General features: G+C 37.8%; 1 protein-coding gene across 2 annotated transcripts; it reads right to left on the bottom strand.

The window, feature by feature from the left end:
* Positions 1 to 252: 252 nt before the first annotated feature.
* DDX46 (DEAD-box helicase 46) lies at positions 253 to 24,982 on the bottom strand. Of its 2 annotated transcripts, XM_075510766.1 has the most exons (24): positions 24,855 to 24,982; positions 22,092 to 22,280; positions 21,672 to 21,812; positions 19,673 to 19,790; positions 18,600 to 18,765; positions 18,142 to 18,293; positions 17,696 to 17,809; positions 15,906 to 16,071; positions 15,423 to 15,543; positions 14,898 to 15,073; positions 14,338 to 14,459; positions 13,456 to 13,534; positions 11,548 to 11,630; positions 10,638 to 10,802; positions 10,114 to 10,276; positions 8,999 to 9,192; positions 8,297 to 8,434; positions 7,499 to 7,648; positions 6,636 to 6,833; positions 5,836 to 6,054; positions 3,585 to 3,729; positions 2,822 to 2,895; positions 1,969 to 2,047; positions 253 to 881 (listed from the first exon to the last, which is right to left on the bottom strand). In XM_075510766.1, the coding sequence occupies exons 1-23, from the start codon at positions 24,869 to 24,871 to the stop codon at positions 2,000 to 2,002; spliced, it is 3,138 nt and encodes a 1,045-aa protein (XP_075366881.1). In that variant the 5' UTR covers positions 24,872 to 24,982; the 3' UTR covers positions 253 to 881; positions 1,969 to 1,999. The 2 variants fall into 2 exon arrangements, with proteins under 2 accessions (XP_075366881.1, XP_075366880.1); XM_075510765.1 differs by having other exon boundaries at positions 253 to 2,047.
* Between the last annotated feature and the right edge of the window lie 907 nt (positions 24,983 to 25,889).

Below are 25,889 nucleotides of genomic sequence, written 5' to 3'. Positions count from 1 at the left end.
GTCATGGGAAAAAAAACGCAGAAGCAACATAAGTGCAGATAACAGATGAGCTATTCAGAAAGACAGTTTCTGAAAAATATACATTGAAATTATTTTTATTTTTGCTGGAATTTAAAAAACATAGGAATATTGACATTGCATTTAAAAACCCCAGGAAGTTAAAGATTATACATTGTTGCATCTCTGAAATCCAACAATGCAAAGCTGGAAATCACAAAAATCTCTCCATCATGCCTTTTTTTAGGAGATACCGATATATATATGAACATTTTGAAACAAGATTTTTAAAGACGTGTCAGACTGTCCAAACTTGAAAGTGCTCTTCATTAAATACAAACTCTGTCACTCTTCTGGGGGGACACTGTCAAAAGTTAGACAATTCAACAAACAAGTTGTATGAAACATATCAAAACCCAGTTCTTAACAGAAGGAAACCTTATGTATTTAAAGGGAACCATGGGGCTTTAGTTTGAGATTTGTTTTAAATTCTGAGAAGTGTTGTTGTGTGTGCTTCTTCTCTTTGTTCTACTCATTGTATTAATATTGGCAAGTACTGGGTGTTCTTATCCTAACTGTACGCTGTTCAGTTGGTATAATCATAACTTTCCTTTCCTGGATTGCAAATAAGGTACACTGACATTAGAGTAACAGACAGTTATATGCAAACAGAAATAATCATTTGAATTACCTGAAGTTGGGAAATAGAAGTTGTGAATTTTTACAGCCATGATGCAGGTTGTATGATTTGTCTTCACCAGGGTTAAAGCAGTTTTATATACACAGCTGTTTTAAAATGACACATTTCTTCTCAACATGTCAGGTAAGAAAAGCTTTCTACAAAAGTCCTTTTGAAAGTCATCATCTTGAAAGTCTTGCAGCTGCTAGAATGAGACGATTCAAATTGCTACCGCTTAGGCTCCGGATCAGTAGCCAGGAAAGTTAAATGCTTAAGAGTAGTAAGTGTCCATCGTGAATACTAATGGTTATGGGGATGAGACCTCAAAAAGAAAGGTCTTGCCTGTCCCAGTAGCTTATTGACTGCAGTGATAGTCAATATTTGTGGAATTCACTCATAAATATCATTATTCATTTTTACTTAAAGCCATGTCCTAACAGTAATAAAGACAACAACCCTGGGGGAAAAATCACATTAAATGTATATATAAGAACACTATAAAAAAGTGACAAAGTCATATTTCATTACAAAAGAGGTTTATCTTTTTTTCCGAGAATTTCTTTTTAAACTAAACAGGCTTTCATTCTTATGTCAGAGAATGAGGAAAAAAATCAAATCCTAAAATTCTGATGTTTAGAAAAAACCAGGAGAACTATTTTCATACTACAAAACATTTCACTTTACAAAAACCCCAAAGAGTCATTCTATTACCTGGATGATAAAGACAAAATGGGACGTGAAAAGGATAAGAAGATCTTAAAACTAGACCTCAAGTATTTCTGGATAAAATTCTCTACTCTGATCACTGCAAGACTCTCTGACCTTAGAGGGACATTTGTACAGGGAATGAATGTGTGTGGAACCAGCCAGAGAGATGCTATGGATCAGGAGAAAATCCTGCCTTTATTTTGGTGTTTTATCATTTTTCCAGTATAAACTGATATGGCGTGAACCATCCCCACAATATGAAGCAGGTACATTCCAACGATTTCCAACACAAATCCCAACATTGTTTAATTTACTTAACAGTATAGTCTGTCAGGAAAATTAAAATCTGTTTTATTTTATATTCTTTATGATGAAAAGTATATAAACTGCACTTTTAAATTAAATCATGCTCCGCCAAAACTGGTCTGCTTTAAGACTGATAACTGTAGTGGAGAGAATTAAGATGTTTCAGCAAGTATCAATTTTCTGTTAAAAAACGTCCGCAAGACAAAATAAAAAAATTCTTAATTTACAATAAGCAGTGTAAACAGCAAAAACAACAGAAGCCACAAAGTTTCACGCACCAGCCACTGGCAGACAGATAACTCCAAATACTCATAGAACTTTGTATCTTCCTTTGTTGGTTGGTTGGTATGAATTTTGCTGCAAATAAAGGAGAGAATAATCACAGTTAAAAGTGAAAATGGATAAATGAATTGCAATAAAACCCCACTAATGACAAATCCACATTACATGTGAATAAGCAGTTCCTTAGCAATCTCCTTCCTTTGGAAAACATTTTTATGGGGAGGTCAACAATTTTGAAAAAGAAACAGAACTATCAATAATGGCTCAGCAAGACCACTGGAATTGACTGCTGATTTGAAAGGCTGCTTAAGAGAAAAAGCCAAAGACACTGTCAAGTCTAATGTAGTATCACTGAAGGTTATTCTAGAGAAAGCCAAGGTTTCTTCAACCAGAGAATTCAAAATATGATTTCTCAAGACAGTATCTTATTTGAAAACAGAGTATGTTGAACATGGCTGATTAGTATCTGGCTACGCTGTAAACCTACAGCAAAACAAATCTCTCAACACATATAAAGTATTAAAATGAGGGGAATTCTCCTCCTCCCCCCCGCCTGATGGTGCTGAAATGAGGAAATGTATTTGGACCTAACTCTTTAAGGGGTCTTCAGTCAAAACGCTCTGTTAATGTGTTATCTCCATCTGCTGGCTGGATAACAGCCGTATGTCTGGCTGACTGAACACAGTAATATATTTTCTAGGCTGTTCAATGAAACTGTTTTTGAGACCTATAGGCTCCAGTGCCTGATATTAATAAAAATGTATGCCAGAGCATTAACATTTGTAGAAATCAATCTCATAAAGCGTAAATTAAGGCGCTTTCCCTCTGCATTCTGGATATTTCACTCACCAATCTGATGAGCTCCTCTTTTATAAGTCGTGTGATTTCTGCCTTTGCTTTCTGTACAGCCAGTTCATTGGCACCTGAAGACAAAAAAAATATTACCATCTTAAACACTTTCTGTATGTGAAGCCTACAGAATAAACATTGCTGGCTATTTTCAGAAACACTGTAGAACTTGCTGAATATTCTCAACTATTTGCTGAAGAACACTCTAGGATTGTATAGACTGCCACAGCTAGACTGTGTTCTGTTTTAAGGAAAATACTTAAAACAGACAGTCATAAATTACACTATTCAGAAATACCTAGGATTAGAGGTTTCTTTGAGAAAAACCTCTACTCCACCATCATGAGATTTGCAAAGTTTTTGTTGTAGTAGTTGATGTAATTTCTTATACCTTTAACAGCCAAAACCCACGCAATTCCATTTGCTTCCTTATTTCACACTGGCACAGACATCTTTGTGCTTAGTCTGATTTATTTTTTTTCCTCTCTTCTTTCCCTCTCCTCCAAACTGATTCCATACATGTTTGCTGTTTTTCTGTGGCAGGTCAGTCTTCTCAGGAGAAGCATCTCTGTGATCCCCATGGATCATTTGACAAAGTGTATTAAGATAAACGAGCGTTTCTGTAGTAACTATATTAATTTGCAAAGTAACTACAGTGGGTCTGTAACTGAGCATCCAGACACTACGACTACAGAGATTCCATGTCTAATTAAAAAACTAGAGTCGTATCTTTCATTGAAACATTTATAAAAAGAATACGTACTCTCTATAGCCAAATAGATCTTTCGTTCTCCTTCCTTGGGTTCTTTGCCTGGAGGGAAGTAAGTTCCTCTGATTGTAATAGCAGCTTCAGAATATTCACTGATTCTCTGTAGCGCTTCTTTGGAGGTAACTTTCCATCTGGCAGTCTGCAAGGTAAAGGATATGGGCGGATCAACAAGGAGAAAGGCATCACACAAAATGGCAACCCAAAGGTTAGTTGCCATTTTAGACAAACAGGAACACAGCACTGTGAAAAAGTGCCGTGAAAACACGGCACTCTACTTGAAAAATGCAGATTGAAATTTTAGCCAGTTATTTTTATGTAAGTATATTTAAAAAAAATCTGCCTCTTGTGTCAGAAAGATAAAGTTATGGAAGAAGGAGAAAAGAGAATGGATGCCTAGTACTATTGAAGCCAGAACCCTAAAGACCTTCCGTTTTGCTACACCAAAGTTCAAAACTTGTAAATTTTTTTGGTGACTTTCTGAAGCAGCACTCAAGTATTTTATTTAGCACTTTTTGTACAGGAATAGACTTCAAGGGCAAACATATACTGTTAATGGCTGCAAGTACTTCCCTTTAACAAAATCAATGCCATTTATTTCTACACAGTTCATTGGTTAAAGAAAAAAATAAGTAAACCTTAAAAATCTCCATAAATAAAGCCTAATGAATAAACAGTGCCAGCTGTTTTTCAGAACCCTGTACAAATTGTCCCAAATCTGTACAATATCCTCAAAAATATTTCATTATGATAAATGCATCCCATTCATTTAGACAATGAAATTCCTAGAAAGTATCTAGTAAATTGTTATAAGTTACTTGTACACCAAGACAATTTTTTGTCATGGTGAGCTCTGGCATTCAAAGTTAGAGGACTTAGGACAAGACTGGAGAAGCTCACACTGCCTTGGCGTGAAGGCAAAGCTACTTCTGACAGGAGGAACGATCCCCTCCAGTCCCTGTTTGCTTTCTCAGTTCTGGTAGGCTGAGCAAACATACCGTGTATCCTACCTTAAACCACAGCTTTTCCAGAAGCCAACTTTGGAATACAGCCTCTAAAGGCAAGTTGTATGTCCCTGGATCAAAACTTTGCCTGTTACATATTCTCTCTACAAGAGGTACCTTACCAGCACTAATCTGACTCTCAGAAATGACTGCACCCATAGTCAGGAAGGCTACCCTATCTGTATTGTACTGCTCATGTGATGGTGTTGAATGGTGGCGTAGTACTTTTGTAAGAAAAGTTTAAGCAGTCAGCGGACATTCTTGCTTTAGGCGATCATTTTATCTTACTTTATCTCTGTCATCTCAGATCTGCACTGTGTTCAGTATTACACATGCACACAATACGAGTCCCTCTCCCTTATAAAGATTTTCCAGGGCTGTAATGAGCAGTGATGATTCTCACTGATGAACTGCCATATATACATCTGTGTTTCAGAGAAGATATTACAAAATATTGAAGAACAAAAAGAAGATCAGAAGAGAGCTATTTTCTCTAGTGCAGCTCTAAAAAAAAAAAAATCTGAAGATTTACAGTTTTGCAAGATTTGCAGACACGCATACACAGACAACAGAACGGTTATCTGTCTAGCCATTATGAGCAGGCAATGTTTTGTACCTAGCAAGCAAATCCTTAAAGGGTTAGAAGGATCCTTAGCAAGATTATAAAATCTAGAACATGTTCTATGAATGAGAAACCACTTAGGATAAGAATTAAGAGGATTTCTGACAGGGAAGGGTAACAAACTAATAACACAACAACTTGATAAAATAAGGCAAACCTGGGCAGAACCTCAAAGATAAATACAAGGAATTTGTGCTTGATACTATGGAACGTAAATCCTCAAAATAACAGATGAGGTAGACTAGAACAATGATATTCTGAATGGCAAAAATACTCAGGTAATAAAAAAAGCAAAGGGTAGTACCAGTCACAGTAGTATGGCTTTTGAAACAAAATGCCAGACAGTGTCAAAGATTTGGATATGAGAGAAGTCAGTGGCAGAGGGTGAAACGATTTTTGTATGATAAGGAATGCTTGTTTTTCTGATATTCTCTGGAATATGTGCAAAGCATTGTGTATCTACAAGCTGAGAAGTAATCACAGATAATGTGGTAATTTCAACTAGGTATGATAGGAAATAGAGACAAAATATTTTATTGGTATAATCATAGTCTAAGCTATGAAGATAGCCTTTGTTAAATAATGGTCATTTATACTTGATTATAGCAAAATGGTTACTTGCCTGTGGGAAGTCATTGATCTCTAATTCTTCTTCGTATCTCTTAAAGGATTCGTTTTGTCCTCCATCCTGTTTCTCTTCCTCCTGCTTCTCTATGGGCACATAATTGAGCTTAGCATTGATTTTTTCAGCCAGTTGCTCTGCAATGGTCTTGGCAGATACAGTAGGAGCTTGAATTGTGCCTCCTCTCAGGATAGCATTTGTAGCCTGCTGCATCACATCCTGTAAAAAAATAGGTTCATGCTGAGAACAAGGTAGGCAAAAGAACTCCTATGTAAACCAACAAGGGTTTCATTAAAGCTTTCTATGTAATGTAACTGTCCACATAACAAATACATTCTCCAAACTTCTCTTTCTCTTCCGTCCTTCCCCTCAATAGCTCCCCTCACACCTGTATAGAAAAGATCTTACTGATCTTTTGTATCTTCAGCTCAAAATACCTTTGGACATTCCAGACCACATTAACCTAAATCTAAATGGATTGTATATCACACGCTTCAGCAGAGAAAGATGTCTGCAACTAATTGTGTAATTTTATCAGTAATGAGTTAACTCTTTGCCAGGGCAGACAAAGCATTTCCAGTTCTGTATTAAATCTTATTATGATATTAGCTCAATTACATATCCTACAACTTATAACTGAGTTAAGCCCAGAACAAATGAGCTAAATAATGCAGTAGGTTATGAGTGTGCAGAAACACTAAATAAAATGGCAGCCACAGAACAGAGAACTGAACAACCTTTATTTAAAAAAAAAAAAAAGAAAAAGAAAAAGAAAAAAATTGCTCTGTAAAGAGCCTGACCTTAAAGTGGAAGGGGACCAATACTTGTGCCTCTGCTCCAAGATTCTTCTGGGCATTGATTCTCAAAGCCAATCTTTTAGCAATTTCCAATTTTTCCGCATTCCCAGCTGACGGTGTAGGAGCATTTGATGTTCCTGGTGCTGCCATGTCTTTTACTCTTTTCTTTGAATTGAACATGCTTTCAATTTGTTCATCGATCTAAAGAAAATAACAATTATTAGATCACTGCATTTACCATTAGATAATCTTATCATCCTAAAGAAAGAAAACACTAAGGTGCATTTAGTTTACATGCTTTTAAAGAATTAAATCTTGTATAAATGGTAGAAGCCTGCCCAGAACTACAACTCAACAAAAGGAACAGAGGATCTAATAACCAGGAAAAAGTTTTAACACAGTGTTTACTTTCAAGGTCATGAAAAGGAGTCTAACAATCATTAAGAAAGGACTCTAATAAGGATTTAGAAATAGAAAAGGCTACTATTAATTTCTTTAAAACACTGCAAGTAAAAAAAATGTTTGTAATTGAGGGCAATTGTTCTATTTCATTTATGCAAGGTTAGTATTACAAAGAAAAGAATTTCTGCGACATTTACATAACTACATATATTACATATAAAATACCAGTAAGTCAGAAAGAGACTTTCAAGATCTTCATAGATCTTGACCCACAAAGCTATGTATCTTTTATATCGAAGAATACATACAGATCTACTCATGGAATTTAACTAATTAAGTCAGTAGCGTAGGACATGGAGTAACAAAAATCCATGCATTCTGCAACGTATTATGTAACCTACTGGGGAAAACCCAAATATATTGGAAATCCTTAAGCAATGCAAATCTTATTTTCAGGTGCTTACATCAACAGCTGTGTCTTCATCATCTGAATCTTGCAAGCCAAGAGCTGCTTTTTGTAGCTTCTTTCTTTCGTTAGCCAAAGCCTGCTCTGTTTCATCAAATTTAAAACCTTTGCCAGAGAATCCACTGCTTTTTTTAATCAACTTTCCCTCCTGAAAACAAAAACATATATTTTCATACTTAGAAGCTTAAAATCCTGATAGTCATAAAATAACTATAAAATTATACAAATAACTTTCAAGTTATTTATTTTAAAAAGCAAATCCTCGCACATTTAGAAAGCTCTTCAAATTTTAAAAACTGTATTTTACAATGAAGTGTAGTAAAAAAGCTATGTTAATTCAGTAGATAGAAACAATTTTCTTTAAGTATACATTTTAAATGCTTTTCAAATGCAGTAAAAAATCCCCTCCAGTTTTTATATCAGAGAAACTCCGAAGTCACTCTTCTCAGCATGAGCAAGATCCTCTGATGGTGAGAGCTCTAGAAATAATAATACAAATTCCGTGAAAGAACTTCATTATCTTTTATGTGAATTTTGATTGAAGCCAAAGTGCCTCTTATACAGTAGGCATTTCTCTATCGCACACCAGCTGACAATATTTAAATTATCAAGAACAGTCCTGTAAATGACATTCAAGATCCCAATCTTGACAACAATTATACACTTACCTAAGCATACATATGTGTTCTCAATGAAGTCAGCGAGATGACTCATGCATGTATACTATACAACGGGACCCACGTGCATACACATTAAACCCAGACCAAAGCCCGCTACAGAAGAAAGAATTACTTACAGCCTTCTGTTGGTCTTTGAAGTCAGCCCAGAGCTTCTCCAAATCAGTAGGAATCGGATTCCCCGACAATTCCAAAGCCTTAATGATATCACCAGCATACCGTGCCTGATCCTCAGTAATGAATGTATATGCATACCCCTGGTCAAAATTAATTTAAAAGATAGTAAAGAAAAATGTCTAAAGACACTTTATCTCTAAATTTATTGAAGCACCCTTGCACAGATGTTGTTGTTCTGGTCAATAAAAGTAACCACAATATTCATGCTTAAACTTTCTTTATGTAGAATTAATAATGTGATTTCCCAGGAAGCTGCTACAGCCATAATCAACCATAGATGGCAGAAACTGAAGTTCCTTTCAATCTTGTAATGGTTAAAAGTTTGGAAAATAAAATCTTATAAATTTAGTAGGGCACATTTCCAACAGTGAAAAACACCCAAACTTTCAGCCACAAATGGTATTTAAAAGAACATTCATACATCAGAAGAACAGGTAAGTTCCAACTTTCATAGCGCTAAAATCCAGAATATATTTTACAGATGATCACTCAAAAACCTTAGATGCACTGTAAAGGAAAACCCTCTTCCCATTAGAAAGCATAAACTACTCCCTCTGTAGCTATCCCTTGGGAACACCTTGATCAAGCAACAAATAAGGAAAAATTTTCAGTAATAACCAAAACAGGCAACTGATTATCCATACTTTATTGCCGGCTCGTCCAGTTCGGCCTGCTCGGTGCACGTAATCTTCATAATGGTTGGGACAGCTGTAATTGACCACAAGCATCAACTGTTTTACATCCAAGCCCCTTGCTGCTACAGATGTGGCCACCAGAAGTTTGCAAATTCCATTCTTGAAATCATTAATTATGCTGTCCCTGTCATACTGATCAATCCCTGCAAGAAACCAGACAAAACAGTTAATTATAAAGCTCTGCTTTGAGCCAAAAGAATTTGTACGCAAGTCAAAACACCCTTCAACTTCAAACAACCAAAAGCCTATGCAAATAAAATTTCAATACTTTCACACTTTCACAGGCAACATACATTAGCCAGAATAATAAATCTCTTAGTCTATTATCCAGAATAACAAAACTTTTAGTTTCTCCACTACAAAAAGATGTTTTCCCATACCAAGATCCTCAAAAGTTTCTTTAATATGATTTTCTATTTAACTTCTTATATTCAATCGAGACCTCATCTGGAGGCTGTGTCTGCTCTCTAAAGGCAACAGAAATCTCAAAAGAACGAGTATATTTTTCCCTCTTCCATTGCTGCACTAAATGAACAGTGGTTTTGTAGTTATTGGTTACCGTATTTTTAAAAGCATTATATATAGAAAGTTTTAAAATACTCTGGGATGGACAATATTCTAAAAAGACTTCCTCCTCTTGCTATTAAACTACTTCTGTTATATTACTACTTGATGGCAGAGAAGTGAAACAACAGCTGCTATTATTGTGGAATCTCAAATAAAAATATCATGTAGTACTCCCCCAATGGCATTCACTACTCTACAATAACAAGTAGTAATAGTCCCCGAGAGGTGTTAACTCTCAGTAACAATCCTGTTGCACAGAGTCAAGATTTGGCATCCAATGACATCTCACAGGGAACAACAAAAAGAGTAATTATGGAAACTATCATGTCTATTTCAAATTAAGAGACAAATATCCTTCCCAATTATAAAGCAAAGCCTGCTTAGGAAGAGATAATAACTGGTACTATACAGGAACTAAGTACTTTCTCCTTATAACTACTGAATACCAATATTCTAGTTTGGAGTTGTTAATATAAATCCTTAAGATTGCAGATTACCTCCATGAAGAGACAAGCAAGGATAAGATGCTCTCATTAAATCTTTCAACAACCCATCAGCGTGTTCTTGTTTATCTACAAATATGATAACTGATCCTTTCTCCTGATAGTGTCCCAGTAGCTCCAGTAACTTCAAAAACTTGTTCTCCTCTTCTATGACAATCTGGAAAAAGACACACAAAAGCAAAGTAGAAAGAGTATGAATTGTACCTTAAGTCATTAAACACATTCAGGGTGCATAAAAATAAAAATCAGGAACAGGAGATGACTTTTTCAGGCTGTTTCCACAGCTAGTGGCAAAACTGCTGTTCAGCTTAGTGGTATAAAACCAAGATTTTTTTAAAAAGTGATCACATTATATTTGCAAATTAGGGTGTTAGTTTATTCTGAGTTCGTGTTTAATAAGGTCACTAAACTTCTAAAAATAAAAGCTCTGTGGATATATTGGTTTATATTCAATATTACTGGAAATAATCTTTTGCAAGTAAATGAGAAGATGGGCAAGGCAGACATGTGATACTCACAACATGTTGCTCCACATCAGAACAGACAACACTTCTGCCTCCGACCTGCACTTCTATAGGTTTACTTAGGATTCTCCGAGCTAATGCTTCCATAGCTCTGGGAAAAGTAGCAGAGAACATGACAGTCTGACGATCAGGCCTGACGTTGTCTACAATGCGCATAACCTGGTTTAAGAGAATATTCCCTGTTAATACCCAAGTGCTGTAATTAAACTTCATACACACACAGAGCTGCCATCTTTAAAGCTAGGTGGTACCTGCACTACACACAGACTACAAAGCATTTCTCTACAGATTTGCTCGTGGGACCTAGGTGCTGGCATTGGAAGACAGGCAAAACTTGCTGGATTCGAAAGGAAGTTGAGTGGCAATAAGCAACCCGACACCAGCCCAGCAGAAATCTTAAGACATGCAGCAAAAACCCTACAGCTCCAGAGATGAAACAAAGCAATTCTCCTAGTTTTGGAGGACAATATAGCCTGATGACAACTGAAAGAGTGCTGGATGTCCAAAGCTGCCAGCAAGTAATTTGTCACCAACATTTCCAACATTTTGTTCCTGTCTCCTGCAGGACATTGCCAGGAGACATCAAAGACTTTATAAGCAGGCTACAACTACTAATATGACATCAAGGGGTTACAGAGGGCTACAACACAGCCACAAGTATCCAAAACAAGCGTGTAAAAAAAAAAAAAATAGTATATTACAGGAAAATCTAAGCTATATAAGAATTCATTGAAAACAAAGCATGCGAGGATAATAGAAAAAATAAAGTCTCAGTTTAAACTGTTGTCCATATGTAGCACATCTTTTTGAACGCTCATTGGCAGTGTAATAATAATGTAGCATTGCAAAATCCTTTAAGTGGAAAATAACATCTTGTGGCAATGCCACTCATGTCATTAATTACCTGAGGCTCAAAACCCATGTCAAACATTCTGTCTGCTTCATCAAGTACAACATATGTGACTCTACGGAGATTTGTCACCCGACCTGTGAAAGGAGAGGAAAAAACACATGGGAAACAAAATCAAATGGAAATCTAGTTTCCCTCAGGAATATTTTTTTTAAAATGTTATATAGTCTCACTATCTTCTAACAAAGACATTAATTAATTTTTTTAAAAAATTCACTAAATGTGAATTTTAATGTTCTCATTTTAATCACATATACATTCTGGGAAATGTGTAAGTATGCACAAGGCCCTTTATTTTGTCAAACTCTTCTCTTGCATACCATCATAGGGCCAGAAGAACCTGTAAAATTCAGAAAACTGCCCTCGCCAAAACACATCATAAAACTAAGACTGAGATGAAGCAAGGAGCCACATCAGCCATTATCTGACAGCGCCACCTAGAAAAAAACATATTAGAGATTACAGCGCATGTGTGGAAGGCAAAGTCCAGTGCTAACTGTTGCAGCCTCAGAAAAATTCCTTTTATACATATAATCTGTAATGCTTCCTTGGAGCTAGAAATAACTATTTGAGGATAATCATACTAATTCTAGTTAACTGCTAATAATACGCATAAAACAGAGTAAGCAGTCTTTTCAAAATTAATATATAAAGATTAAAACCTACCCAGTAACACTACTAAATTTAAAATTAAGAACCACCCCAAACTCTGGGACAGCTGGAAACAAAATAAGAAAGTTGCCTATCTGTGAACATTTTGAAATGATGATGGACAGGATAATTAGCACCCTTCCCAAACAAATAGCTAAGAGATTCCCCTTCATGAGAAGGATTTAACTGAAGGATTTAAGAATCATATTCTCAAACGATATAAACATGTGAACACATTCAGTTCCAAACAACTGCGGAGTGACACTGTCAAATGCTCTCAGAGTGGAACAGATTTTTCACATTTTCTACAACTATCACTTAGACTTGTGCCTATCAAACTGCATTAGGATTTGGTCCTTTTAGCTTCAGCAAATTGTAGCTGAATCCTCAAATTATTTTTTAGAGATTTAGCGCTGCATTTTTTTTTTAAGATACGGAATTCATACTTAAGGAACAAAATAAATACTTCTTAAAATCTACATATCTATGTAACACCTTAACACTTTCATCCCCAAATAATAACTTTGTAAAATTACTTGGGAACAGCATTAATGTACCTACCTTTGACGATTTAAGTCTTGGAAGCCCAGTTCTATATGTCTTGAAGGTACTTTTTCCACAGAAGTTAAATAATGTCAACAGTTTAGTAGAGGTTTTGATGTGGAATAATTTAATAATAAAACTTTATCTAATAAGCATGCAATGGTTACACTAGGACAAAACCTCTTAAAGCTGCAGTGGCTCAGTTTAATCAATCTGAATATTTGATGTAAGGTCAGTTCTTTTTACTTTTGAACAGTTATTTAGGGAGGGCTTCTTTGTCTGTTTGTTTCTTAAAACCAACAGATAAAGGCAAAGTCAGATGCTCTTAAGTAAAAGTGGGTAACTGCTGAGCTACGCTAACAGTAATAAGGATCAATGGGCAGACAAAACAAGCAACTGTTATATAATCTTTATCTAAATGACTTCAAGTTAAAAAATTTGGACCAGCACATTTTAAGTTTAACAATGATAAACATTCTCAGAAACTCTTCAAGAATGTAGTATTTCCTGTCCTCCCCAAAAAAGTCAAACCAATATATGATTAAACCTATCATTAGTGCTATATATTCTCAATAGCTAGATAGTGCAGCCTGAAGAGATATAGGAAAATTCCATAAGACCATTTATCAAAATACATGATCTTTTGAATTTGTTAGAATTACACAACAAATATAAAAATTTCTCCATAGGAAAAGGTTTTCTACTCACCATTGTTAGCTGCTAACATGTCAATCATACGTCCAGGTGTGCAAACAATAATTTCAGCACCTCTTTTGAGTTCAGCTATCTAATTTTAAAGCATAATAAACAAACTATTAGAGTGTTTGTGTGCTTTTTTTTTTTTTAACATGTATCAACTTGCAAAAAAGAAAACAACATACAGTGTAATACAGCTGTTCTACTAATGTGAACTGTTTATGTAAAGATTTTACTTAGCAATTTCCTTAAGTCTTTGGAAAACTTTGTTTTCCAAAAGAGTAACCTCTGACAACCTAAATTACTACCACTTGAAGCAGTTATAATGGGGATATGACTTCTATACAGTTAAGGGCCTATAAGAAATGTCACGTGTTAGATCAGGGACAACTGCTACTAAATAAACCATGTTCCATCACAGACGGTCGCTCCTGTTGTTTTCATAAACAGGGCGGGGGTAACCCCTTGAAATTAATCTCTAAATTACTCTAACATGCAATATTTGATATGCAATAAACCAAAGTTAACATTTTCTAGTTTCTGGTATCTTGAGGGGAACACTCATAAAAATAAAGCTTCTCTAATAACTTTCAAACTACCACACCCCACTAATAGTTTAATTACTGCCATGCTCAGTACATACATAAAAAGAAACACTCTGAAACTTCTAAGGACCATACTTGAGAATTTTCAAGAAGATCAGTATGTTTAAGGCTAAGTTATGTGCAAACGCTTAAGCTTTTGCATTACTACCATTCACACAGAGAAAATCCATAATGAAGGCTGTAAATGTATGGACTTATGGGAAAGAGAAAGGGACTAAATTCACTGCGAAAGTAACATTAACTAATAAAGCTCAAGAGTTATTTGACAAGTAAGGTATGTCTTGTGTACCTGTTCACTGATTCCTGTTCCTCCATAAACACAGACAACTCGAAGGCCAAGTGTCTTTGAGAATTTCTTACACTCCTTGGTAATCTGCAAAGCCAACTCGCGAGTAGGTGTCATAATGACAGCTGAAAAGCAAAGCACTTTCATCATACATTGTAATATAAGAGAAGTTATTATTTATACAAGAAAAATTAGTATTTTGTAATGATGTTTACAGCAATTTACTTATTTTTAAAAATGTAATTTCAAGAAAAAGAATTAAGACAGTATGAGGATGGGATGGAAGTTTGGTCAAAGTTTCAAAATCAAAGGAGTAAGGTCTCCCTTCCAGATACATGGACACGCAAGTGCTCTTGAAACAACATTAGATAGCACAGTGATCACAAACAACATTAAATAGCATGGTGATCATTAATTAAATAAAAAAAAGAGCCACTCATTAATGGACATTATTAAGTAAGCATTCCTCCCTATAACCAAGAGAATAACTGAAGATCCTTCTAAAGCGTATGCTTGAGTTTTTATTTATTTAAATTGCGATTTTGAAAATAAAAGCTTTGTACCTATGGGACCTTCTCCTTCTTCTAACGCTCTCTGATCCATAATGTGTCTGAACATGGGCAACAGAAATGCAATAGTTTTTCCGCTTCCTGTTTTAGCAATGCCGATCAAATCGCGTCCATTCATAATTGCTGGGATAGCCTGGGTTTGAATGGGAGTGGGCTTTTCATAGCCATGTCTTAAAGAAAGGAAAAAAGATATTTTAAGAACAAAATAGGATTTGACAGATATGAATCACAAAGTCATGCTAAAAATTTTGCATATTCATATTTACATATACATATCAGTGCCGTTCAAAAAATACAGCTTAAAAATGAGCAGCAAAAGCATGATAAAAATGGCAGAAGGAATAGTTTATAACAGTAGTTCAATACTGAGTGATAAACCCTCTGATGACTATGTATGTAACATCTACAAACATGGACATGTTGCATTATGCAACAAAGAAAAAGGTTTTTCTCATAAACGTATGATAGAACACAGCAAAATCAAGCATGATATAGTTCACAACGTGCTTGCTTGCTTACTTTTTGAGAGCAGTGAGAATCTTCATGGAAATACCACACTGTACCCAGGTTTTTATTGGTTTGGGGCAGCCTTTTCCCTTGACCGTAATTCCCTCCAACTCCAGCCTGTACACATTCACCTCTGAAATAGAGTTTGCATTACAACAGAGTCAAACTTGACATTTCTCCACTGCCTTGATCAAAATATTCTTGATCTGTCCCTGAACATGAAATACTAATTTTATCACCACCAGAAAAACAGCTTTTAGCTTATTACACATAACACAGGAGGTAGGTGGAAAGGACTTGGGTGAATTTTTCAATCAAAGCCTCATATATAATTATATGAAGTTATCAGTAATAGTGATCTGATTCAGTGTTTTTCTATACCAAGTTGCTCCAAATGCTCTTTATATTCCAAAAGAATTTGCTGTTTCTTTGCACAAAATCCATCATTCTTTTCTTTAATACTACCCAAGGTGTTCTGGTTGTATTTGTCCTTACCTTCTTGAGTCATTTTAGCTAGTTCTGGTACTTCAACATAGAAGTTTTTCCTGAAAGGTTCATATTCTATCTTTCCATGATCCACTGGTTCTAGCAGCTTTCTCTGCTTGGTCTGATAGCCGGTCAGGGCAGTCTGAAGATCAACTTCCTCCTCTTCTGAGGAATACTGTATAGATTACAATTTGTGCGCAAATTAGGATGAATGGTATTCTGAGAGGCTCTGGTTTTTCATTTACAGAGGAACTTTACTCAGAAACAACAGTTACTCCTTAGCCTATTAGACCAGATACTGAAAACCTGCTCTCAGTTTAAGGAGAGTCCCAATTGTTCTTTCATCCATTTCTTTCGTGTTTCTCCTAAACCTTAACTTTCACCGTGTTCCGTATCACTTTCAAGACTTTATGAATGCTAACTACCAGCCCTGTCATTCAGAAATAATCACTGCCATACAACAGAAATAGTAGGAAGAAAATACTAAGAAAAAAAATCCAGCCAGCATACTGCTGATTGGATTCCCACTGCAGTCACAGTCCTGACAGATGCATCCAACTCAGTTTTAAACTAATCAAGTACTACTAACACTGCAACTGCAGCAACACAGAGCTTGGGACAACCTAGTTGAGCTACAGCGCTAGCAGGGTATCTCATCTACGTCTCGGGCAAGGCTGTCTCTCTAAGATCTCCCGGACGCAACATACCCATAACCTTAACAGCTATTCAGGCCTACAACACCACACACAACCACATTAAGTACTCAATATTCCTATCCTCCTGAAAGCATTTTATGAAGGCAGTTTGGACACAGAAGAGTAATTCTGAGAAGTTCAGGTCCAATCACTGAGCAAGATGGCTCTATGAGAATCCCAGAGCAATGTTCCGTTAAAATTCAATATTCATGCTAATCTGCCACTGCTCAACGTGCAAAAAAATCACACACTGTAAAGACTACAGGGAGATCTACCAGTTCATCGAACACACATCCAGAGAGGGCAGCTGACATTTACCTACTTGTACCACCTCTTCCTACTAAAACACATTTGTTATTTACAGCCAGTGTAACAGAAAACGTTTATAAATATGGTTTAGGGTGCTGTCTACTAGAACACATGACTTGGCATAACATTTTGAAGCCCTAGGCAGAATCAAATTCATTTCTACTGTTTCCTAAGCTGTAAAATGAGAACATCTACCTCTCATTAGTGCTCAAAGAGATGTCTCATTATGATTTATGAAGTGTTTTGAGATCCATAACTTACAGGTGTTTTGGAATTTAATATATTTATACTTACAAAGAAATTCAGCAGAACTGTAACACACAAACCCCATTTTTTTCAGATTAGATACATGTGACTGAACATGCAGACTGAGCAGCTGCATAAGTAAACACTCTATACTAGCTCGTGGGTCATTCACACACAGGATCACCAGGACTGCCTGCCCAATTTCAGTAAAGTGAACTGAACACACACTACATGTGACATACACCAGCCCAGTCATGTTAAGAACAATTACAGAGCCAGACAACCTGATGCACTCATGCAGTTCTCATCTCTATAACACTGCCTCTGAACAATAAAGCTGTGATGGTCATTTCTGAAAAAAAAACAAACCAGTACAAGTAACAAGAAACTGCGCAAGATGAAAAACCTTGCGACCGTGGTTCTGCAAATTAAATAACTAAATGTTTATCTCCTAGGAGATGGAAAAATCCCAGGACTATCCTCATTCTCATGCCTTTTTTAAGAGGCTCATTGCCTTTTCATAGTAGAAATATAAGACACTTCCATTACCTCCATTGCATCTTGGTCATTCTCCATGAGCTCCCCTTTCTTCTTTTCTGACTCTGCAGCTGCCTTTTTCGTTGTCACCACGGTTACTACCTTGGTAACAGTTGGTCCGGATTTCTACAAAAACAGTTAAGAAAAATTATTGCGCTATCATATAAAACAAAAAACATACTGTATGAAATATACAGAATATTTGGACTTCTAAATGCATTATGCTGGATTTTTTTTTTCACTTCCTTCAGTGAACTTTTATCAGAAGAATGCTTGATAAAATAGCTTGATAAAAACATCAGGAAATTAAAGTTAAGACAAACAGGCATTAAGTGCATCTAACTTACTTCTTGCTTTTTTGCACTTTCCCCCCCTTTTTTTTTTCAAAGTCATTTTGATATTAAAACACAAAGCTATTTTAAAAGACAAAGATAAGAAATCTTAATAAGTGATTTTACCTTTTCACTCCCACCTCCACCTTTCACACTTCTCATATTGAACTTCTTGACCTCTTCTTTTACTTCTTCCATATAAGCATCCAAAGGATCTAACTCTTCATCTTCAACCTCATTGCCTTCTTTTTCTCCTTCTGCAGTTTCCTCTTCATCATCTAATATGAGCAAGAAAGATGGGAATAAAACAGACAGGGAAAGAGAAAAGTGCTCACGTGTTAAATTATTAGTCTACCGAAATAATTACAGTCCACTTCTATTACTGTATCATTTTTCCTCATATAAATCTCTCCAGTTTGTTAATCTCAATTGTATCTTAAACCACTTGAAGCCATGACCAGATTTAGGCTTTGTTATTTTATAGTTCACATTCTGAAAAGTAATTAAATGCTTTAAAGATAATGTAATAAAAATATTATTAGGAACAAAAGTATTTTAACTGTTATATATAACAAGTTAAATACCATCATCATCTTCTAAACTCCATTTTTTCCCCTGTTTCATCTCTTCGATTTCTTTTTTCAGTTCTCCTATGTTTTCCATAGCCTTCTTGCGTTGTTCTTCCCTCCATTTCTCCACTCTTTCTTTTCGTTTTCTCATTTCTTCTTCTAGTTTGTTCTGATCAAAATTCTATGATAAAAAACAACCAAATAGTGAAAATTAATGGCCACTGGCTTTAGCCTATACTTCTTCAAACAAATATAACTGTTGTGTGAACATGCCGTAGAAGACTGGACATCCACAAACTTATCACAACAGCATAAATGAAAAATACTAACATCAACTATAACATTTTCAAGTAAGAAATGCCGTTAACTATTTTATTTTTTCATCATAGTAGCTGGTATATAATTTTTAAGATAATAGCAAATTAAACTTTCCTTTATTTACTGGAAAAAAATATTGTAACTCACACCAGTGAGTTTCCACTCATTTTAGCCATTGATCCATAAAAGATTAAAGAATTATCACGTTACCCTCTACTTCCAAAAGTCCTTCTAGTACAAAAACCTGTGGTAGGTTTATGCCTGGGGAGCCCTCACTGACAGTGCAGCCGCTATGAACAAAGGAAGGTTAGTAATGATGCGCTGGTTCAGAAGAGTTAGAGCTAGAGCTAAAACTGCTACTTTGGGAATTCTTCATCTAGGCACATCTTTTCATGTTATGGAACAAGGCAAAGTGAGCTTCCCTCTCCCTTTGTTTTTTGATTCCTGCCTGGGTCCAGAGGCCAAAAAAAATTTTCAGCTCCTCTACTGACGCCTAATATGTGAAAAATGAGAGATCCTTCACGCTTGTCTGTGGCTTGCGGTCCAAGCAGTTCGAAATCTTGAATTGAGAAGAATGTTTCTTATGCCAAGAACTGGAAGTATACCCCGTGACAGGAGTCTGTGTTAGTGAAGAGAATAGTCTCTCAATCAGCGGGGATTTTGTCCACCTCTAAGAACAGGTTTTCTGTTGTTAATGCAGTAATCTATGGCTAACTTAATTCCTGGTTTAAATTCTATCTTTTAAATTTATAAGCGTTAAAAGCTTCTACCTCAGTGGCCACGGTATTTGTGGTAGCATCTTTATCCTTCTCTTCTTCTTTGTCTTCTTTGTCTTTTTTCTTTTCTTTGGAAACTTCCACACCTTCTGTCTTTTCTTTAGACCTTGATCTGAAAGGTAAGATCAAAGATTTCTTAGAACACAACAGCTTTTCTCAGGGGGAGGATACACATGTACTGGATAGAAACAGAACTATGAACACCCTGTACATGTTGATGTTTTCAAATACCTTACAAAGCACACTGACTCCCAGAGAATCTTTCCATTTCATGGAAATATTCCCTTTAACTACCAGAAATGTAGAATCTATTGCAATCCACCAATTCACATGCTTTGGTTCTGTTCTTCTCATTTCTTTATAGGGGGAAGTTGCAGGCTTCATTTCCAGAACACTTACAATTGATACTCTAGTGGTTCTTCAGTTTATCTTACACCTCCTTGAAGATAGCAGTTAGAAAAGAGATACTAAAAATTTCCTGTTTGTTGACTTTCTAGAGAAAGGTAAAGTGATCCAGCATCTTGCCATGGAAGTTTGAACGTCCCCCTAAGCATACAGTACTGGCTGAAAGACATAAAAACACCTCTCCCTGGGAAAAGCTACTTATGTAACTCAAACGTAACGTGCAGATTTGCATTTCATACAAAACCCATTTATCACAGATTTTATTATCCTTACTTGCCTCCAATTAAAAGGAAAAAAAAAAGGCATCCAAACCAAACATGTGCTAACTCATTATAACAAAGGTAAAATTCACTTTAGCCAATTAAATCTCATTAAGCCTTTTTCATTGGGCTGTTCTAATACAAACCATATGCTTATTCCAAAAGACACCGCGATTTCAGCTTCTCACAATTTCTAGATTGTCACCAACCTGCTTATTCTTTATACAGACTGCTGTTACAACGTATGGACTTCCCACTCATTTTACAGTATAGCATGATTATACGCTGTTTGTAATTATATCTGACAATTCCATTAAAATATACGTAAAAGAACATGACCTGTAGTAAGTTTTTACACATTTCTGAAGTCAACATCTAGAAGAGTTCAAGGTTCAGCTCTTTACTAAGTCTATTTACTAGACAGTTTATTTGATTGTAAACCCCTAAGACTAGTACTTGTCAAATCCATATTGATTGCAGCACTAAGCACACCTACGGAATTCAACAAACAGCAGATAAACAGGTGGTGGCTTTACCAAAGCAGACTCCTTGAGCTCCTCTGAAGTATTACACTATACATTTTATTTTTCTGCACAAAAATCATTAAAAAAAGCAGATTCCAAACTTCAGTGGCTTACATTCTTTAAGACACTTTTTGTATAAAGAATGGATGAAACATTAAGCTCAGGTACAATCAGTGGCACTGAGAACAGTTTAGAAATTCCTGTTATAGATGCCACGATGCTGTTTATAGATCCCCTGCTACTATCCTACCCTTATTTTTTTAAAGCCCTGTATGCTTCCAAAGAAATAAAGTGCTTTATCTGAGAAAGAAAACGATGCAGTGCATCACTGAGAACACTGCACTGGAGCAGATCTGGTAACTAAAACTTACTATTCTCCAGTAATTTACAAGTTCAAAGAAAGTTATACTTCAATGTAATGCCTGTGCTAGAGGGCACCTGTTCTTTATTAATTTGAGCATGCATGCTGGGACACAAAACACTACTTATTGATACTGGAACCTGAGATAACAATGAAGCACTGCAAAACTTCCAGAATGAAGCTCAGTCTTAACTTGAAAGTTAACCATGGTTTTTAGCTGCCACAACTTGGATCTCCTTCTTTTACAGAAACATTCTCACAACAAACTGTGTTAGACACATTGAGGAATGGGAAAAGATCATAACAGTACGCTCACATAATATTCTCCTTGTTCTACACACCAAAGCTTTGCATAGTTTTGCCTGATGATTCCCTCCATGCTACCAACAGTTTTACCATATTTTGTCACTATGACAGTGATTGTAATTAAAGAACACAAATACCTGTTTTCTGTTTTCCTGTTCTTGCTTGGACTGGAGGATCGAGACCGTCTACCTCTACTTCTGCTTCTAGAGCGCCTCCTCTCTCGGCTCCGGGATCTTCTTCTCTCTCGGCTCCGTTCCCTTTCTCTACTTCTTGAACGTCTGCCACAGAACAAAATTGTATTTGTTTAGCATGTGATCATAGTCTAATTTTAGCCTGCTATTGAGGAACAAGTTGTAAAAGGAATCCAACAATCATCAAGACCACTAAGAGCTTACAAACTCCAGCACCAGTAGCTAGAAACCATTTAATAAGCGAAAATGTTAAGCATAGTAAAATCTATCATTAACAACAGCAAAGTAACTAATTACGGTGGGAAAACATCAATATTCAGATGACAGGCATTTTTATGTACTTTGATTGGAATTGGTAAGTCATACCTTTGACGCTTTCTGTCACGTGACCGAGACCTTCTCTTGTCCCTACTACGTGACCTCTCACGTCTACGTTCTCGATCTCTACTTCTAGAGCGTCTGTCTTCTCCACGTTTTCCTCTTTTGTCAGATGGAGAACGACTTCTGGAACGGCTACCAGAGCGTCCACGTGACGCAGAGCGCTTCCGATAATGCCTGCATTGTAAATTCACAAAAAAAGATGAACATGACCGTGAGAACAATTTGCAGTTAAAGGATATTTGTCATATTTAGGTGGACAGGACAAAAAGAATTATTTATCTTAATTTCTTGGACTTTTTACATTTCTAAGTATTTGTGATCATCTTGCCAAACTGATTAATATACATATACTCCTAATGATGCTGAAATTAGAGGGATTACTTGGTTGTATTTTTGGTTTTAGAGTACTACTATAAGCACATCATGACAACACTACAACATCAAGAACCATTTCCTTTTCAGAAATCCACTGATTTCCATTATACATAGGAAAAGACAAAGATTCTTTGAAGCTATCTCAAAATTTGCTGAACAAATAAAACTGTTCTTTGTTGCTTTTTATACAATATATAATTTTTATCCAGGTAAGCTACGTAAATTACACCTCTGCTGAATGGAAAAGCTGTCTAACTGCAATTAAAGAAACATAAAACCCTGAGCATATGCGACCCAGCAATGGTCAATGCCTTTACAATGCTGACATCAAAAGAAATTCTGTAACATCATCAAACATCACAACAGAAGCTTTAAGAAGTTAGCAAGGCTTGAGGGGTGTGAGATGGAAGTCTCCTTTTCTCCCCTCATTAATGCTCTCTTATCCCAACCACACTGTGGGAGAGAGCAGGGCTAGGAATTCTCTAGGAAACTCTTCAGCTGAGTGTACAAGTCACAGAGGGACCTCGACTGTGACCATCTCCTCTTCCAGTTCCTGATTTTCAGTCACCACGCCAGAATAATTCCCTTGTTCCCTCCTGTAGCCCAGGACTCACAGACCCCTTCTCCTGACAAGCCTAGTAGCCAGGCTTGGTAAGCAGGAAGAAGCAGAGAAGGCAAGACCTCAAGCCCCCCACCTCCTTCTTTCCCTTCTGTCATTGCCACACAGGGTTGTATTACAACAGTATCGGCACTAAAAATAATATAGTTTATTTCAGCACTTTGATATATTTAGGTATCGTGTACATTTGGAATCAGCACAGTAGCAGCATGATGTCCATACACTGCCTATCAGCAGTATAATTGAATGCAAAGAACATGTCAGCGTTAGACATCTCTAATTTCTTTCCCATCTCTGTCACAAAATGCCACGGGATCTGCTCCATACTTTCCCCCCTTTCTAATCTTTTAGTTTTAGAAACCTAAATTTTTTTTTTAAGTTTTCCTCTACAGTGTGCAAGAAAGCTGAGTATATGACTACAGATTTCAAAAGCCCAGTCTGAGGAACATTTCTTTACATCAACTCCAGCACATGCAGCCCACCCCACCCATCTCCACCCACCATTCACTCTCACCCTCTTACCATTTCTTCACTTTAAAAACTTTTTGTAGCTATTAAAATAGAAAATTAACACAAGTTTAAACCCACTTTTAACATTATTTTTAGCCCAAACAGAAGAAACTTGTCATTATCAGAAGAGAAGTTGTACTGTGGTAAGCAACAGAGTCCTGCTAGCTTCAGTGCCAGCAGTTTGGCATTCAGTTCCCAGGAGATTTTGCAGCCCGAGTCTCTAACGGTGTCCTGTTGGCAACAACTGCTGCTCTAGCTAGTTTGAAACTAATTTAGACACGTCTGTGGGAGCACCCAGCTCTTCACTGAATCACTAATTTGAACCCAAGCTGGTTGTTAAAATTTCAACTCATCCGCCTCTCTCAGTATAAATCTCAGTTATGGATCTAGGAAGCTGTTACAGCGTAGGGACAATTGCATGCGGGGACTACTGTGTCACAGTTTTAGTGTTAAAATCTGATGGTTAGATTAAAGTAGGAAACAGACTCATATACCACAACGGCACTTGCAAATTATGGAGTTGGTTTAAAGCCTGATAGGTGTGAGCAGCTCCACATCATCCGGCAGCACAGGCTTGACCCGAAACACACAAAGTACACGATCACATTCCTGCTGAGTTGGCTACAACACCTAATCAGGTGTTTATACAAGCTACGAGCGGACAAAAGATACGGGATCCTGCATAAACTTAAAAAGAACACGCAAAAAGGTCTAATCCAGGTAAAAAAAGTCCACCCGGCTAATTACGCCATTACCATTATTTTAAAACGAGTCAGCAAAGGCCAGGTGGGCTCAGAGAGGCTGAGGGGTTCGGCACTTCGGACCCGACGCCTCGCACCCCAGCCAGGCGCTTGTACCCCGCGCCCCGGGCCCAGACACGCGGCCACGACCCACGCCGGCTCCTCACAGCGGCGGCCGGAGCCTGGCGGCTCCCAGGGGAGCGCGGCCCCTCCTCGCAGCCCGCGCGGCCCGCCGGGGCCCTAAAGCCCGGCCCGGAGCCCCGAGCCACCCAGCCCTACCCTCAGAGCGAGCTCCTCGCTCCCCGCGCCGGGCCCGGCCCCGGGGCCTGCCGTGGCGGCCCGCCGCGGCCCTCAGCGTGCCCGCCGCCCGGGCCGGCCAGGAGGGCCCGCCGCCGCCCTTTGTTCCCCCCGCGCAGCCACCCGCACCGCGCCGCCACCCGAGGGAGCCGCAAGCCCCGGCGCGGGCCAGGCCGGCCGTGGCGGCGGGGCGCCCGCTTCCCTCACCTGGACTCCCGGCCCATGGCGGCGGCGGCGGCAGCGGCGCGGTCCCTGCGCTAGACGGCGGCGGCCATTCCGCGCCCCAGCGCCCGGGACGACGAGAGGCGCGGCGGGAAGCTGCCGCCCCCCCTTCCTGCCCGCCGCCCGGCTGCGGCGCCCCCTGGCGGCCGGAGGGCGCAGCGCCCCAGAACGGGCAGCAACGGGCAATGCCCGCCGTCCCGCTCCTCGCCACCGCCCGGGCGAGGGCCTCAGCCCTGCCCTTGCTGGCCAGCCCGGGCAGGATTCCCGGTGCGAAGCGTCCGCCGCACACCACAACCCTCTCCCCGAGCCAGGACAAACCGCCGAGGAAGGGGGTAACAAATATACCTTTAATAGAAAACAATCAGTTTGGCAATGAACGTTAAATAGAATTATGTACATCAACAGAGATAAGTTAAAAACGGACTAACAGGGATTCATTTCAAGCCCCTCCGGGCGCCATGCCCGCTCACCCAAGGGCAGGGAGGCTTCCTCCAGCCCACCTTGAAGTCCTCGGACAAAAACAAGCATTTATAGGCTGAAAAGTTGCAGGTTGCGTCTCGCAGCAAGATTTCTTTCACCACTCGAGAAGAAAACCCATTTCATCTTTCCTTGCGTATAAGGACGGTGCAAGGGGTTGAGTGAACATGCAGCAGGCGGGTCAGCTCTTCTCTTAGTATTTAGCTGATTAGCATTAAAATTTTTATGCCGAGGATTAAAAATTCATTGCTTTTTGCAGATGTCAGTACACGGTATTTTTGCAATTTATTTGTATTACATGTGGGCATATAAATAGTCAGAACAAGTGTAACTTTTGAGCAAACTCATTATTTACATCTCAACCTTAATGTAAATGACAACTATTTCAATTTGCTGAAATTCCTAATATAAACAAATTTAAAGCTTCTGAATAAATATTTGTGCTAACGGACCTAAGTCAGAATCTTTTGCAGCCCAGCCCTGGACACCTGTAACGTGACACTCACTGTAAAATAATCAGTAAAAACACAAGAATTGTCAAAT

This window comes from Mycteria americana, chromosome 8 (assembly GCF_035582795.1).
Source record: "Mycteria americana isolate JAX WOST 10 ecotype Jacksonville Zoo and Gardens chromosome 8, USCA_MyAme_1.0, whole genome shotgun sequence".
Classification (NCBI taxonomy): Eukaryota; Metazoa; Chordata; class Aves; order Ciconiiformes; family Ciconiidae; genus Mycteria; species Mycteria americana.
Note: the sequence above shows the minus strand (reverse complement) of the source record. Positions and strands in the feature narration are given on the sequence as shown.

Coding starts and splice junctions, on each gene's coding strand:
- DDX46 (XM_075510765.1), bottom strand. Junction 8,435..8,998: donor CTGGACGAGCCGGCAATAAA/GTATGGATAATC, acceptor AATTTTGACCAG/GGGTATGCATATACATTCAT. Junction 6,055..6,635: donor TGGTCCCCTTCCACTTTAAG/GTCAGGCTCTTT, acceptor ATTTTTTTACAG/GATGTGATGCAGCAGGCTAC.